Source organism: Arctopsyche grandis, chromosome 5 (assembly GCF_051622035.1).
Source record: "Arctopsyche grandis isolate Sample6627 chromosome 5, ASM5162203v2, whole genome shotgun sequence".
Taxonomy (NCBI): domain Eukaryota; kingdom Metazoa; phylum Arthropoda; class Insecta; order Trichoptera; family Hydropsychidae; genus Arctopsyche; species Arctopsyche grandis.
Genome location: NC_135359.1, coordinates 1858255 through 1876780, shown reverse-complemented (window position 1 = coordinate 1876780; position 18526 = coordinate 1858255). Strand labels below are relative to the sequence as shown.

Below are 18526 nucleotides of genomic sequence, written 5' to 3'. Positions count from 1 at the left end.
GATGGGATATTATAAATAAGTTGCACAAAAAGTCACAGGAAAGTAAATTTAATACACACTAAGCAAATGTAACGAACAGCCATTAGAATTGTTTTATTTTATTATTTAATTATATATTTAGGTAAAAACAGTCACATGCAATTATTTAATAAACGTGTAAACAAACAGAACTAAATTACCATAAATTTTAACAATCTTATAAATATAGTTGTATACTGTAAATATTGTATACTGTTGTTTTAAGTTTAATAGCACTGAGCAACAAAAAATCTTTTTTTTTCTTACCTGAGTAGAGACATCAATCTGTACTAAGTATGACTCACTATATTCGAATGTGATAATGATTTTTTTTTAAGCTTCGTACAAAAATCCCCGATTTTTGCAAATTTTTGGCTTTTTCAGTCTTAAACTCACAATTTAATTGTAATCAATAGTCGCAAGTTTCTTCGATTGATTATGGTTTTTATTGCTTTAAAATACATATAGTCAATTATATAGCGAATTTTAAAAATCAAAAATATATATATTTTTTCCCAAGCAATTATTAATTTATTGGACCAGTTCTACATATATTTCACTGCGTTTGCAAGGGTTGGTTTCAAATTTCAATATTTATTTTTATTTTATCAGAACGTGCGGTAAATGATTTAAAAGTAAAATATGAAATATCCCAGGCGGGGACGGTCATCGCTCGTAAGTTTCGAGTGAGCGAGTGGGATGGGGTGATGCGCTCTCCATTATTTATCTTGCTCTTGTATACAAATATGCACAGTAAATTATGAAATTCTAAGTTTATATCTATTTTAGATAGGAATTTAACCAGAATCCGTGTGCAAAAGAGAAAAAAATACGTATATAGTGCTGTTTTTAACATGATAACATTGTTTTAATATCGTACAGATATAAAGGAAATTGTGTTTTACCACGTAACATAATATGTGACATAAACATATTATAATAATAGAATTTTTATAGGCAATTGTCGGCTTTTATTGTATCTCTAATACATATAATAATAATCAACACATACTGGATCGTGTTACATATGAACATCTACATATATCTATTGATGTGCCTAGTATATAAAAAAAGGATTTTATATTGGAATTTTAAGGAGCGATTGAATATATCTATATAACTAATACTATTATTTTATATTTAATCACGATTTAATTATTAGTTAAATGTTCCGGGAATTTCGTAGTGAGTAAATTATTTTGTATTAAGTGAATTGCAATAAAATCATATGTAATAATTAAAATGCAATGATTGCATAACATAAAAAATCACATGAAATCGTTAATCATAATTCGAAAAGCCGTCAATTCATTTAATGTCAAATTCATTTAATTTTTTTCCAAACAACTACCAATTTAAATTCTGGTAATATGGTACTTCAACAACAAAGCCTTCACGAGCTACGTTAAGTGGAGCTAGATTATTCCATTTGTTATTTTCTTCGTCGTATTCTTGCATAATGGGTGATAATCCACCTAAACAATAAACAATAAATTAATTTAAATGTAAAGTAATTCAAATGACTCAATTAATTGATAAAAGTATACGAACCGACATAAATGGGTTTGTTTCGAATGGTAATTGCAGCCACACACCCAGTGGATGAAATATCAGCAACTTTAGTCCAAGTATTCGACTTAGGATCATAACGGCATACTTTACTTATTGGTTCTTGATATTTTACATGCCCACCGATCAAGTATAAAAATCCATTTGCTGCAGTCATCTGAAAAACGTTTTTTTATTGTATGTATAATATTATAAAATATACGTTGGATTCAATTAAGAAGATCGCAATAAAAAAGCACTCACTCCTACGTATGCGTTGGTGTCAAAAAATGGTTCTTTCATCTCCCAATTATTTGCTTTGACATTGTACATTTCAAAAGTTTTCACATAACTATCTCCATCTCTGCCACCAGCAACGTAAATGTTTCCATTTAAGACTGCACAGCAACAACCGGATCTAGATACATTCATTGATGCAACTTCAGACCAAGTCTTACTAATTGCATCAAATCTAAAATGAACATGTGTAGTGAAAATTTAGAAATTTTGAATTTAGGCCGAGCAATTTAAATCATTTTAATTTACCTTTCGACTGAATTTAGCTGTGCAACTTTTTCTCCCCATCCACCAATGGCATACAAAACGGCATATTGATCTTCTCCAATTACAGCTGTAACGCAATGATATCTTTTTACATTTAATGGTGCCATAGATTGTATAGCACCAGTGGACAAATCGATTGATTCCACCTGGAAAATATTCAATTTTAAAGGAAAACTTGATTTTAATGCTTCGCTTCTCTACATTGCATAAGCAAGAAAATGACTGGACTAGCAATTAGCATTGAATTTGGTATATGAAATAAATTGAATGCCGCAGGAAATTGATAAACGGAATATGAAAAGTGATGGGAGAAAGAGTAAGTAAAATATTAGCATAGAAAATCCAAGAAAGCTATAAATATACTAATTAAAAAATTTAAATCACATGGAACTGAAACATTATAAAAAGTATTAACCGATTATTTTACCGTATCCACTGCATTTTCAGTTCCCACCTGAGAAGTAATCCCACCGATTAATACCACTTTCTCATCGATAAAAGCAACTCCAAATGCTCGTTTATTTATCTCCATGTCCTTAAGTCGTCTCCACCTGTTGTTGAATGAATCATATTCTTCGATTACTTTTCGCGTCTGAAAAAGTGTGCATAATGTGTCAAAAATTGGTATTTTGTTTTAATTTCATTTTAAGATTGAACTGAACTTACTTGTGAATTGAAGCTTCCCAAAGACAACAATTTGTATTTAAATTTTCTCGGTGCGACAATCTCTTCTGATCTTTCCGCAGGAAAAACGTGCCAACGAATAGCATCCATAACGAGTCCTCGACTACATTCAATCGGAGATGTAAAAAGTTCCACTTCGTTCATTATATACTGAAATTATAATACATTCGAAAATAAGTATCAATTTTGATAATGTTATTTAACATAAACAATAAAAACCTTTAACGAAAGATGTTGGTATCTGACAATTTTCAAAAGTGAATGTATGTCGTCTTTGGGTGTTTCATTGCATTTCATCCACTTTTTGACACTCTCAAAAACTATTTCTTCAGATTGCACATTAATTTCATCGGAATCCAACAGATATTTGAATGTTTCCAAACTCAAATGCATGTATTCGCCTCCTCGAAAAATCTGATGTAAATTGTGAATAATTTTAATAACAGAAATGAAGTGAGAATTGATGATAATTGATAAACGTTCTCACCTTCATATAGTTTGAGCGAATTTTATTCAAAGTATCTTGTTTTTGAATCTCACAATTCTTTTCGATGTCCATCAGAGTCTTCAGCCATTTCGTATAAATTTTATCGTCACACATATTATTTTTTTACACTTACAAATACATACAGTGAAAACGTACAATAAATATAAAGATTTTGATTTACATTTACTATATATATATAGTAATAGGGTCAAAATACGTGTGCAAACAATGAAAAACCACAAAGAACATAAATATGTATATATGTATTTATATCAAAATCTCATTTTTTTATCACATAACATTATTTTTAACGGAAACTAGGTTACTATTGTTCATATATTGTGTATTATCTACATATTTGTACAAACATATTATGATATTTTGTGCAAACATATTATTTAAATATAATATTTGGATAAAAAGCAAAACTGAATAATAAAACATACATACTATGACAGCAATTTCGATAAAAATGTAAGAAATCTTACAGAAGACAAAAGTTCTACTTCCGGCTATCGGATTTAATTTTTTTATTACTTACTTTTTTATTAATCACTATAAATATTATATACATTAAATATACAATAATGAAATATTGTTTTAAAAAAAATTACTACTACCCGTTTACGAATTCTGACCAAAACTTTATCAACTCTAAGTTATTAAATAAAAAATAGAAAATATAGTTCAATAATCCAAAAGGTTGCTAAGAAAAACATAAAAAGCCTCGATTCTCTAGAGTAAAAATACTACTTCCGGTTGATGTAAAAATATTAAGGTATAAAATTTATAAATTGTATTACATGTGAAAAAAATACAGTCTGATTCGGTTAGCGGTTTGAGAGATATGTAGTTGAATTAAAAGAATTTTTTTTAGACCACATTTTTTCTATATGTTTAAAACTATCTAAAAAAAAACCACGTCCCACATCCCACGCTGTGTAATTTCACCCTTAACATACTAACACACAAATGACCTAGATTTCTAAATCATGAAAACGAGATCAGTGATCGATTCTGAGTTCGAATCAGTCAAAATCTCGAGTTTGAATTTTAACATGAACACAAAACTTCATCTATTGTTATTACGTACATATGTACATATGTATGTAGTTTATGTAAAAATAATAAGATACAAAACCAATCCCTATAATTGTGTATAAGTGACAAATTAGCGGAATAAGCTCATAATATTATGGAAAAAAATGTGTAAAAAAAAAATATATTTTTGACTTTTGAAATTTGTTAGATGATTAATTGTAATTATTTTATAGCAATAAAAAAAAAGTTTTTTAAAAACATACCACTTCTATAATTTTTATATAAAATTATTATTTTGAATAAATATACCAATAATTTTATTTTACTACTGCCATCTATGCTTTAAACTAAAAACTAGATAAACGTCAGAAATTGAAATTTCAAACGCGTCTAAAACGATATTTTTTCTCCATCGTAATGGCGGAGGATACATTTACTTATATTGATGACCAAAATGAGCAATATGACAAAGTATGAAAACGATCGGATAAGAGGCAATTTTTTTCCTGAATTGTAATCGTGTAAGTGAAACGTAAAGGAGGTTTGTAAAAATCACAATCAATAGAAAAAACATCTTACTATGGATTCCAATAATCATTTTTGGCACAAAGGTACTAGATTTAGTCTAAAATTTCTAAAAATTACGCTTTTTTTATGTCTCATAAATCAGAAAAAGCCAACAAATTAGAAAGTGGTCCAATCGGAGACCACCCAAGCTTATACGGTTTGTTCAACGATGTTAGCGGCGACATAAAACGCGATCAAATACTCGGTGGACCCATAAAATGGCTTAAACTTGTGTCGTACGGTGCAAATTAACAAAATGGAAACGGAAAAAAAATGAAACGCGAAGCAAACGAGCGCGGTTAAAGGGTTCGATGCGCAAAAAGTGCATAGATCGCGAATAATTGCGTCTCTCTTTGAGCGAGGACTATCTCCGACGTTGCATGTCTTGACCAGATAATGACACGTCGATTGCTATGCTTGTGTCTACTGGTTTTTTTTATCTTCGTCTTCTTAAAAATAGGTACTTTTGTCGTGGGCTGTTGCGAAAATAATTGTGAAATATTTGCATAAATATTCTTGAGCGTTTACCTTTATGACGTTGCGTCGTGTCGCAAGCTTTCGCTCTTCTGGGAATTTTATCCGTTTTAAGCTTTTGTTTGAATTGACGTTTATTACTGAATTTACATGAGCGATGTGGATTTTGATTATATTCTGTTTCGATTGATAATGATTTATAGCGTCATCCTTTCAAGGATGTTGTTTAAGGTTCGTTTGCAAATTTTGAACACCTGGACTAAATATCAGCTGTATTCATAACTATTGTTTTCCGAAAATTTCAAGTGCTTCAAAGAGGATCAAATATATAAAAAATAAATTGACTTCGTGAATAATTCAAATATTTAAGCTTGAAAATATAATATTTATAATGAATATTGTTGGGTTTTCATTTTGATTACAAATAACTCGATAAAAAATACTGTTGCTTCCTTCTAACTGATTTAATGAAGTGCGTAGATGATTTATTCCATTTAAATTTTGATTAAATTGAATTAAAGAATACTCAAAAATTAAATAGATATATGAAATGATTATAAAAACCGATGGATCAATCCGTTTCTTATTAATAATAACCAGTTAATGTTATTAATTAAACGAGTGTTTTAAATTTTCAAGTAGTTCTATTCCAAGCAAACATTCACCAAACTAGCTAAAATATAATAAATAACCTATATTACCCCCTTTCTGATCTGATTAATCATATTTATTTAAATAATACTATCATATATATAAAGACGGTAATCTGTGTGTGTGTGTGTGTGTGTGTGTGTCCTAACTCTCGCCGAACATAATGAACGAATCGATAAAAATCGATTAATTCATTTTTCGACGAGACGACTTTGTCGCGACTCGAACCGATCACCCCAAATAGCCTGAATATGGGTCTAAATTGAGCTAATGGTCTCGGACATCACGCCAAATCCAATTTTTCATTTCGCCTTTTTTTTTTAAACATTAATTGAAATATTCCTTCTCGCCATATAAAAATACGTAATTTTAATAATTTCATTTAGCGAGGTTTTGAACCATTTTTTTTTCTTTTCATATAAAACAATTAAATGTATATATTTTTAATTGAAATTATTGAAATTAATTTATATTTTAGCGATATTTGAAAAATAAGATTAATTCCAAATCACGGAATCGAACTAAGGCCCCCTCGCCCAGAACAGGTCGCTAGCCATTAGACTACAGCCTCGACAGAAAAAACGCTCTAAAATTACTTAATATTCGATTATCCTATAGAAGTATGGGGAACCAATCATTCGCGTATCTTCGGCTTTCGTCGACAATCTTTTTCGATTTCCGATTTCTTATGATCAACCATCAACCAGTATGGGGAACAAATTTTTTTTTCATATTTTTCATTTTTTTCATAATTTTCATTTTTTGTGCCTTTGTCTTTCCGAAACCAGTCGATTCCATATCTTTAACTTTATTTTTATTCGAGTTTCAATTTCTTTTCGAAACCACCCGTTGAAATCAACGGGCCCTACACTAGTTCTATATAATGCTGCTAATTTACAAATTTGACCATAAATGTCTCTGTGGATGTAAATTGATATATATTTACTAAATTTCGCTGAGCTGTTTAAAAATGCTGCAAATTCACAAATTTGACCATATGTATGTATGTACATACATATGTATGTATGTAGATGTCTCTCCATAAGAATTGTAAATAGGTTTTGAGCTCTTTTTCCTATTATGCTGTACATATTAACATTAGACTAATATAATATTATGATGACTAACAAAATTAAATTAAACCCACCCATATATACTAACTTGAATAAACTGCATGCCATAAATAATATTCCATTAGTTACAGACATAACTAACAAACTAACCAGTAGATTCTATGACAGAATCACTAACACACTTGTGAAGAGTCTCGGTGATTACAACAAAATGTCTATACCCTTCAGGTATAACACACAGATTACCTAAACACAATCTGCTTTAGGTCATCGACTTTAGAGAGCCTTTAATTAATATTATATATTAGATGTATTATGAGCATTTATAAGAATTGTAAATAGGTTTTTGAGCTATTTTCCTATTATGCTGTACATTAACATTAGAATAATATAATACTATGATTACTAACAAAATTAAATTAAAATTGTAAAATAGAAAATGATCAGTAGATCAGTAGCTATTAAAATAGATATAAGATGTATTGTGAACATAACTTCGTAATAATAAAAAGCATTTAAAAATCAAAAAAAATATGTCTCTGTGGATATTAATTGATATGTATTTACTTTGTATAATATTAATAATACTTGTATCAAATGTACAATGTTTCTGGCCAGGAAAGTGCATTGGGGTTGCCTGTTAGGCTTCCTAGTTTAAATTAAAATGAAATAAGATTGATAGATGAAAACATTAAGATGCAAACTCAATTGAGATAAGTCATCGTCAATTAAGTCGGCTGGGGTAAATTTTACGGATGACATAAGTGAGGATGATTTTAAACGTGCATTTTTCGAGAACTTCTCAGGGAAAGCCCCCTTATTCACGGCGCAGAGAAACGACGGCGATTGTCGAGAATTTTTCGCGTAATTCTTTACACGGTCCGACGTGTTCTCGCAAAAGAATCCGATCGAATGAAAAAGGGGCCGAGAATTCAATTGAAACATCTCCGATCCGAGTTCAACCGTTAATTGCGGGTAATCCTCTGTGGGAAAATCGTTCAAGTGCAGACGTCCACACACTCGCACGTAATTGGAGTATAAATTTGCCAAAGAGTCGGTGGTCGAAGCCCTTCGGACTCCTCTCATCGGAGAATTCCAAATACAAAGTGTATACCGCGCCATCGGGACGTTCGTATTTTTATATGGGATACCGGCCTTATTAAAATGTCTGCAGGGTTGCCACAAAAAGTGACGGTTGTTAGTGCCTTTCGACGAATTTGGCCCCCGTATTATTTCATTCATTATACAGGTAGGTGGTTGCCCCTCCTCTCCCCCTCTCGCGAGGCAGCCGAGGGGGTTGTAAATGACACAAAATTGCCAATTACAGAATAATCCAAATGTGTGCTCAGGATCCGAAGTCGTTTCGACCGCCACTTAATTGTTTAGAGACGTTGACCCATATATTTGGAATACATATGTAATATAACGAATGCTCTTATAACGAACAAGGTGTCCTTGTGAAGATTTTGACACATCAAATTCGAGGGACCATCCATACATGTGTATTTAAATGATGCTTTCACAGATTATTATCTAAACACAATGTGCTTTAGAGAGTCTATAATTAATATTATGTATTAGATATATTATGAGCGTTTATAAGAATTGTAAATAGGTCTCAATTATCTGGTCACCTTTTTATTTATCCCATATTAATTGTATTGGGAAAGTCCAACTTGAATTTATTAAATCCTTTTTTCCCACCTATACCCATTCTACTGTTCCCGATATTTTAAAAATCCTATCTTTTAACAATCTTTCTGTCAGGCGACGACTAACTGATGCTGCATTCTTCTTTAAGCTCATAAATGGTTTCCTTGATTGTTCTGATTTACTGAATAAGGTTGATTTCAAGATCCCAGTTAGGTATTCTAGACACGTTGCACTCTTTTCACTTAATCCTTTCAATACTAATTCCCAAAAATATTCTTATCTGCAGCGTGTTTATCGTACATATGTTTAACGGGGAGCTGATGACGTTGATCTATTCGGTATCTCCTTACAGGAGAGTTTTAATTGATTAATCCATTTCTATTTCTATTATATATTCTTTATCAAATTATATTATATCACTTTATGTTTATCCAATTATATTATATCACATTATGTTTTATTATGCATTGTCTTATTTAGTCATATTTTAGTTTTTATTCTTTTATTTTTCATTTGTTTGTGTATATATGTACTATGTAGATATATTATGTATTTTGTAAAAATCTATAATTGGGGCTCAGATGTTATTTTGTTATATTTTTATGAATTTCTACATCTGAGGCCTGTTGATTTTTCAATAAATAAATAAATAAATAGGATTTTGAGCTCTTTTTCCTATTATTCTGTACATATTAACATTAGAATAATATAATACTATGATTACTAACGAAATTAAATTCAAATTGTAAAATAGAAAATGATCAGTAGATCAGAAGCTATTAAAATAGATATAAGATGTATTGTGAACATAATTTATGTAGTACTAATAAAACGTATTAAAAAATCAAAAAAATGATGCTTAAATATATGTACCTGCGTAAGTTTAATGTAATAATTTGTTATGTAATTAAAATTACTGAAAAATTTCAAGTGTTGAACATTTCGTCAAATCTCTACTTAAAAACGTTTTAATATTTTTATAAAAGATTTTTTAAATATATCATCGTAGATTATATTGATTATAAGGTGGGGCTGGTTATATACGTAGAAATTTGTATCTCGAAAGGTATTTTTTTCTACATATGTTTTTTCGTAGGATCTTTATAAATTTTGTTTTATTTTATTTTTAATTAATACCAGGAAGGTCTAACAGATAACCATTAGTATTATACAAAGTAAATACATATCAATTAACATCCACAGAAAAATTTATGGTCAAATTTGTAAATTTGCAGCATCTTATACAATTCAGCGAATTTCGAGATTGCCGGAAACTCAAGATTTTGTGAGAAAATGGGTAAGGTTGCCAATTTGTTGGAACCGTTTCAATGAAAATCAGATAAATTGGCAAACTCTGATTGGAAACGATCGACCTGGAGTTACAAATCCAAGGTCTGGCCAGCAGAAACCAGTGGGATTTGAAGCCGTGACCATTTTATTCAAAGCATAATATGCTAACCACTACTTTATTCTGTTGGTACTCATACTCTACAATAGACAAATCTTGCGATTTCGCCTCGTATAACCTTTTATTGAGCAAAATAGTCATAGAATATACATTACAAAAACATATTACAATTTTAGTAAAAAATAAAATCGTATTAATTTTAAGTTTTCGTTACAGTTACTCACAACTTTGAAATTAACAAGCAGCCTATAGCAATAATTTCCAATTTGTACACCGTTAGACCTTTCAGTTTCTAGTCGAACCTGGTCCAAGCCGGATATTTAAAGTATACGAAATTCATTTTTAGATCGCTCGTGCATCAATCAAACTTCAAAGGTTCAATCGTATCGATGATCCAATTATTCAACGTGTTGTGATGATCAAAACTTTGTGCAATCGGAAATCGTACAACGAGAAGAAAAAAAACAACAATAATAATAATATGGTAATATTCGTATATATATGTACCTACCTAGGCTCAACACACAAAAAAGTCTAATGCTATGTATGTAGTTCTTATGTTTATCAATGAGATTTCCATATCAGATCAGTCGGCATCGCAGCGTGTGTTACAAAACGCATTTGTCGGTATTAGACAGTGCCTCGTGGATACCTCATTTGCCTTTTAATTTAAGTATGTAAATTATATACGATTTCAATCATCGAGCCGGTCAGTTTCAAACTTCACACGGACACGCTCTTGATTGGCCATCACAATTTGATATATTCGTATTCCTCCGGTGTGTGTTTCATCTCGAAGAAAGCGTTCGAATGCTATTTTATTGTACGCCATAGAGAAATTCGGCAGGTAGAATATACGTGTATGAATTCGATACTGACCGGTCGGTATCTGATTAGGCTCTAATTCAATACATAATAATTGTCAATCAGTATTTGCCGGTTTGACTGCATTTCACGAGATAATCGTTGGCGCATAATGGAGTCGAATGTAAATCCGATAAATGGTGATTTAATTATGTTATTAATTTTTTTTCCCCCCCCGATTCTAATGCTAAGTGCACCGTGTATGGATCCGTAATGGACCGACGGAATAATCTGCTGGATTTTTGTATTTAAATATTTGAATTAATTAATTTCGACTCTGAAAGTTCACAAAGTGCCGCAGCATAATGTTTTTTTTGTTATTTTAATAATAATATGAATTTTCAATGGTGTAATAATTTATTTTGAATTTTTATTGTATGTGGGTCTAATTGATTCAAGAATCTATTCAAAATACGTGAATTAAATTTCACTAAATAGCAAAATTAAGTAAAATAATATTTAAAGAGAATTCACAATACATTTACAAAAATGTGAATTTAAATGATGATTAACTACTTACTTTACATACAATGAAAGGTCAAGGAAAAATTATTTTACTTCATTGGAGGCCTATCAGGTCCCTTAATAAAATCTTAAAATAATATGAAATCTATTCAACAACTTTCTAATCTTATCGTTTTTTAAACAGACTTACTTTAAAATTGTTTATAGTCTTCTAATTTATTTATATAGCAAACTGCTAATGAATATATCACAAAATAACAACTAAAATTATAACTACAAAAAATACAATTAACAAAAAAAAACTGTAATTAGTAGTTGAAACATAAAATTATAATGCCAAACATTGCATTTATTAACTTATATAATTACATCATCTTCCACAAAGGTATCTATTTAACACCCTTCAAGAAAGCACCAATGTTATTAGCACTTCTAATGCTCTCAGGAAGGGCATTATAGATTTGAACACCTCTGTGAAAAACACATCCTGCAGTTTTTGCTTTCTTAATTAATTTATTCCTATTTCTAGTTTTATAATTATGTAAGTCTCTATTCCTAACTATGTAATTATTAAAATATTCAAGTGATAGATTCTTATCTAGCTTATAATTTAAGGACAATAGTCGAACTGTTTACGTAAAATGTAATGACCTACGTAAAATGTGCCTACATTTTATCTCAATTCACCCCCCATTCGACTCGCGATGGCCCACTGCATTTCGTTTCAGTTTCGCATTGCATTTTGGTCAAAAAATACAAAATTATTCGTGCTTATAAAGCGGTCGGTAGAATTTGAATTTTAGTTCATGTTTTGTAATTTTTAAAATATTTACTTTAATACAATTTTTATATAAAATACGTCATTTGTTGATATTATTAATTTATTCGTGGAATGCCTATATATGTATATTGTATTTTATATAAATGGAAATTTATATTTTTAGACGATAAAAGTAATTGTCAACGTCATGTTATGGACAGCAAAATTTATAGTAATATTGTTTCAAAGACCTTGCATTGAATTATCATATTGTAATAATATTATATATAATACTTAAAAAAATAAAGGCATTATTTTACGTCCTTACAGTGTTACAACACATACACGAATATGACAGCATGTTTGGTTCTCGTAATGTATAATCTATAGAAAAACGATTAATGGAAGATTATATTCCTTTTCATTTTATTATCATTTAATAATTCCGTAATTAATATTACAATTATTCTCCTTTGTAATTACACTTCCTATTTAAATGATTTGAACTTGCCCTTGAATCATTTAATATATAATTTTTTTTTTATTGATCAAAGAGTATATTAAATTTTTCAATCAATTAGTGCATTCGCTTCGCATGTGTAGTAATTAATGTCAAACTTTAGTGTGAGTGAAAGATTGAATTTTTTTTAAATTTATTTTATATTTATATAATTAAAAAATGATTGCACTACACACTTGAGTTGTTGTCAAATTGAGTGAAATTAATTACATTGATAATTGAAATTTAATAATGTTACACACAAAGTTAATTACTTCGAAAGCGTACGAAAAGTCGACCGATTCGGAATGTATGTAAATGATTAGTAGAAATATTATTGATTTTTTAAATACTTTTAAGATGGCTTATCTCGAATACGCTCATTTGAAATAATTAGATTTTAATGCGATGCTTATCTGGATCGATTTTTTTTCTCGCGGCAACGTAAAAACGATCACGTACGCAAACACGATCGGAAGAAAAAGAAGAAGAAAAAAATCGAGGAAATCGATATGCGAATATTCACAATGGACCGATTGATAAATGATCTGCTCGGAATTAACGATAGGCAAATATAAATAGGTAGATAGTGTTTTTTGTTGCGATTATCGATTTTTATTTTGGTTATTTCGCCATTGAATTGCACGTATACGTAATTTACGGCAGGAAATTCGGTAAACGTAACGTTTTTAACGGACCGGTGCTCGCAGACACTTTTATGTTTGTTTACGATCGGCTTGGATTAAAGCAGTTTTCTGCAAGGTGTCCCAGCGAATTAAATTCCTCAATTTCGGTTTAATTGAGACGTCTGATGAGGTGTCGTATCGGACCGGCTGCAGTGGCGTCTCAAAAATATCAAATTACACTTTAATTAGTGCAGAAATTTGTATTCAGTAACTTAGACTGTGTAGATAGAAAGTAGCTGAAGAGATATCTTAAAAAAAACGAGGTGGCCAATTAGGGATTTTTAAATTGATAACGATTTTGACTTCAACTTTAATGGAACGTTTTATCATCTGGGTTTCTTATCGTCTAGACCACTTATCAGGTGGAGATTCTATCGGGTGGATCTTCTTTCGTGGTACCTTTGTCGTTGGATCTTATATCATTGGACCTTATGTCGTGATACGGTTTTGTATAGGGAAAGCGTTGTTTTCAGAGAATGGTTATTATATTCTTACATGATTAGTTAAAAATAAACTTCCCATGTCAATGGCAAAGTTTCAAAACGATCGGAAGAATGTCGGATATCAAATCCAAATGTTGTCAGACGAACGAGCGAAGGCAAACATATGTATAATACATATGTATGTATGTATAAGAGGCTTGTAATAATAAAAATTGTTGCAAGCTTCCTTGGTTTTAAATGCAAAAAAAAAATGCCGAAAATAATTACGAATCTTATGCATTGTTAGGAGGCTAAAAATATGACCTTGATTTTTTAATTAATTTAACAATTAATTTTTGATCACACCGAAATCTGTTTTGATGTAATTTATGACATTCTGGGCTAAAGTAGGTCATTTTGGCCTTCTTAGTATAAGTACTATCAATAGATGAAGCTTTGTGATTCTACTTTCTTTTACACCTTGAATCGTGAAAGTATTTAATAATCTTCTTGAAAGTATTTTTAGTGTCCATTTTTCATCAATTTGCATTAAAACATGTCCTGTTTCGTTTTAATTTTTAGCATCACTGACAAGGTCTAATTTTTTTAACTCGTGTCTAATACATAAAGACCCTTTTTTAATCCAAATTTATATGTACATATGAATGTATATTATATATGTATATATGTACTGAACATTATTTACGAAGTCAGAATTTTGTATCTACATATGTACATATATTTTAAAGGCATTAAATCAAACTCTTTAAGCTAAACATTATATGTATATGAACCTACGTTTTTAATTTTCCAGTCATTTCTTTTATTTTATATATGTGTATATACTACAAAATTTTACTTTGTCTTGAGTATTTTTTACGAGTTTTTAATTTATTTTAATTTTTCTATTTAAGAGCCAGTCTACATATGTGTCCAAATATGTTGTGATTCGTCTACATATAAGCTACTTAAGAAGCTTACGTATGTTTTATACAAATTAATGTCTAGAGGAATTAAAATGTAACCAGTATGAGTGATCCTCATTTTGTTTTGTCTTTTTTGCTTTCTTAGTAATAACTAATAAATACAATATGTATGTAGTAATGTTGAAAAGATACTTTTCTTATGGTAATTATTTTTTTGAAATATTAAACTCGCTCACTTACTTATTTGAATTGCGCCAAAATCAATCCAAACATTGATCTGAAACTTAATTGAATTGTTAAAAGGCCAAAGTCAAAAAAAAAAAATGTAATAAAGTTATTGCTCTTTGCGCGACAAGATCCAATCACATTCAATTTGACGATTTTTTCCACTTCGTTTGCGTCTCGTCCCAAATAAAAAGCCATAAAGGTGTTGGGATAAAAACCTAGTAATCGATTTCGATACATTTTAATTAGTCATGTGAATGATATATTTTTTTCGGCGCAAATACCACGCGTCCGTGTATCGTTTGAAGTGAGTACACACACGTCTTATTAAAAAAAATATATATTGGTAAATGTATCGATCTTATCGTGTCACTGTAAATCGACAGGTGGTGCCAATAATAACACGCTTTTGCCATCGTTCAAGGATTGGCCATCGGTCAATCAAAATATCGATATTTGCTCACGATCCCGTCAATAATGGCAGCCAATAATAATATAATACACACTTTAATCACTTTAAAAGACCAACTATCAGCGGAATATGAATATATATCTATTATATGAAATATGAGTTATCAATGATAATAAATATGATACTTTAACTATTTTGGTATTTACTTTATCCGGATTCGACCCGCGTAACATGTTGCGTGTAAGAGCCGGTTGGATTTTAGGATTTTTAATTAATTTTACTAACGACGTGCTTACATATCGATAAATTATATTATTATTGTGAATATTAAAACGATGTAGAAATATCGCGAGACGCCGCTGGGAGCCCGTTAACCCATTAACCACACGGATTTCGGCGATTCATTTGAATAATTCCGAAGGAAAATGATTTTTGGCGCGTGTATAATCGATTTCGAACAGATGCGATGTATATTATGTGTGTTGTAAACGAATCGGTACGTTTTCACGGTCGAATTTCCACTTTTTTGTGTGCGGAATTGCTTTTGATGTTGTCTTTGACTTTATGCGTGATTTGGATCTGAAAGGGCTAATATATAAATATATCATTTCTAGCTTAAAGTATTACGCATCGAAAGCTGAAAGATCCCCAATGAAATCAATCCCCAATGAGAAATATATCAAATAGTAAATATTATTTCTGTAAATATTTGGCATTTTATGTAATTTTTTCTTATATTCATTCATATGTATAACGGAGATTTTTCTTTTATTTGTGATTTAAATTATTCACACCTCTCTTAACGAGTGTATATAATAAACATAAACCATACTTAGGAGTGTATATAATAATCATAAACCATGCTTAGTAGTACTATTGTCGATAGAACAGTTGGTAAATGATTTTTTATTTGACTTTTGGTCAGTAAACACTATTATTGGTCACATTAAAATTTTCATTCTATAAAGTTAAAACATCATTCCATTATGCCTTCATTGGCACAATATAAGTTGTATTACATACTTAGCTTAATATTGAACTGTATTTAAATATAATATATTGTTCAATCGACATATGAGCCGTTATAATTGACTGCGGAATAAGTCCACTTTTTTGAATTTTAAGAAATATCTCGCAAAACATTAAATATTTAAATATACTGGTGGCCTGTAATAAGTTTATTCTGCTTTTCCCAGATTCTGTACATATCGAATTGAAAGTAGTGATAAAAATTTGTGAATTACCTCAAACAGAAATAGTGTTTTTGGAGGTGAAAATTGAACTTCTACCAGTTTCGAATATAGCCGTTCATATGTTCATATATAAATGATCATTTATTGTAATTATTGATCAAAAGTATTTAAAGCTATAGATGAATTAAATAAACGGTTTATTCACCACGTCATCCTTCCAAGAGTTATTTCAATAAGAAAATGGATTAATTTTTACAAAAACAAATAATTTGAATATAAATATTGCCAGTAGTTTTTAAAGATTAAAAAAAATCTAGAATCATTGGTAACAAAATTTAAAGGATCCAGTCCAAAGTTATTTCAAAATCAGTTATATATACAAAAAATATTTACATCGAACTTAAGGCCTTCTGCATTCGAGTCGAATATAATATATAGTCGTATTTGCATGGACTAACGTCTTAATCTGCAGTTTAGCAGTCGGACAGATTAAAATAATTGCATGTCGACAAGGTGGCGACCCGTCCATCGAATGCAATTTTGCACACGATTTGCGGAAGGTCAAAAATATTATTCGATATAATTTATAGCTATAAGGCGAGTTTTCTGGTTCATTTCAATAAAAATTCAGTTCCAAAATCGATTATATGCACAAGGCGCTTAAAGTGGCGCGACACATCAATGATATTAATTTTATGCAACCGTTGCAATAACATGTGCATAACTGTTTAGCTGATCCTGTTTTCGCTTTCCACGTCGTATTTTATTCTAATCGAATTGTCTACCGCCTGTCTAATGCCGATTTTATATCGTTAAATTATCTCGCTTAATTATCTTGCTTATAATATTAAAAAATATTTTAAAATATGCAATCGGACGCAACACATATGTATATACATCCATAGGTGAAAAGTTGGTAGAGCATGATTTGTAAACTATATATGTATATACATATGTGTGTGGATTGATAGCTCGATCTTAGATTAGATGCACTCAACTAAATTCGAATATTTACAGGAAGTGTGATTCATATGTAAAATGATTTTTTTCGCTGGGTCTTAATTTCAAAGTCATCTAATTATGATTAAGCAAAATTAAACAATGTGTGATGAAAAATGTAAGCTTCGTATGTACTAGTAAAATATTGTGATATGCTAAGCGGAATTTATTGAACTTTACAAAACTACCGCAAGGAGGTACGATAGGCTTTCTGTGTGAATTTAATGTTATGTAGAATTTAAGACTTTAATAAAAAAGATAGAAGAAACATATATGTAAACAAATAAAGTAAGCAATTACTTAAACCGTGTAGAAGATTATATTATATCTTTGAATTTGTTGCTGATATTCGATACAACCATTTAATTTATAAATAAATCATCTTTTTTCATTAATTATAATTGAATTGACCGTGGAAGTTGAAAAACAAATTTTTCAAATAATTTTAAAGACTGTGGCGTGGTGGAGGAACAAATATAAAAAACCACTCTTTATTTTTATTTTTTATTTTACATACATATTTTTACATACATACATACATATATACCAGGAAGGCTTAACAGGTAAACCCCAAATGCGCCTTCCTGGTCCACATAATTATTACATAGATACATGTATGTAAATCTAAACAATATCTGACATCTATCGTCAGATATTACAAATATCGTATTAATACGATTAATAACGATGAATAACTTTCATGTAACAATACGAATTTTATATTCGATAAACAACTACATAGACATTTATGGTGGTCAATATGGCGAAACCTAAGATATAACAATAACTAAAGGTTCGCAACAGAATATTGGGAAGGAAACGCCAATTTTACAGGAATCGTTTCAATGAAAATCAGAAAAATTGGCAAATTCTGATAAGAAACGATCGACCTTGACAAACCAAGGTC

General features: G+C 30.0%; 1 protein-coding gene across 2 annotated transcripts; it reads right to left on the bottom strand.

Annotated features, from left to right (window-relative positions):
• Positions 1 to 853: 853 nt before the first annotated feature.
• On the bottom strand, positions 854 to 3469 carry LOC143911743 (kelch-like protein 23). 2 transcript variants are annotated; one of them, XM_077430760.1, is made up of 8 exons: positions 3302 to 3469; positions 3034 to 3228; positions 2797 to 2964; positions 2558 to 2722; positions 2113 to 2276; positions 1831 to 2038; positions 1570 to 1744; positions 854 to 1493 (listed from the first exon to the last, which is right to left on the bottom strand). In XM_077430760.1, the coding sequence occupies exons 1-8, from the start codon at positions 3413 to 3415 to the stop codon at positions 1366 to 1368; spliced, it is 1317 nt and encodes a 438-aa protein (XP_077286886.1). In that variant the 5' UTR covers positions 3416 to 3469; the 3' UTR covers positions 854 to 1365. The 2 variants fall into 2 exon arrangements, with proteins under 2 accessions (XP_077286886.1, XP_077286885.1); XM_077430759.1 differs by having other exon boundaries at positions 972 to 1493; positions 1831 to 2023; positions 3302 to 3466.
• Between the last annotated feature and the right edge of the window lie 15057 nt (positions 3470 to 18526).

What these genes read in the sequence shown, in the direction of transcription:
- LOC143911743 (XM_077430760.1), bottom strand. Translation starts at nt 3,415, where the DNA reads ATGTGTGACGATAAAATTTATACGAAATGGCTGAAGACTCTGATGGAC. An exon ending in ACCAACATCTTTCGTTAAAG is followed by an intron (nt 2,965 to 3,033) that starts GTTTTTATTGTT and finishes TTATAATTTCAG; the next exon opens with TATATAATGAACGAAGTGGA. An exon ending in CAGCTAAATTCAGTCGAAAG is followed by an intron (nt 2,039 to 2,112) that starts GTAAATTAAAAT and finishes TGTTCATTTTAG; the next exon opens with ATTTGATGCAATTAGTAAGA.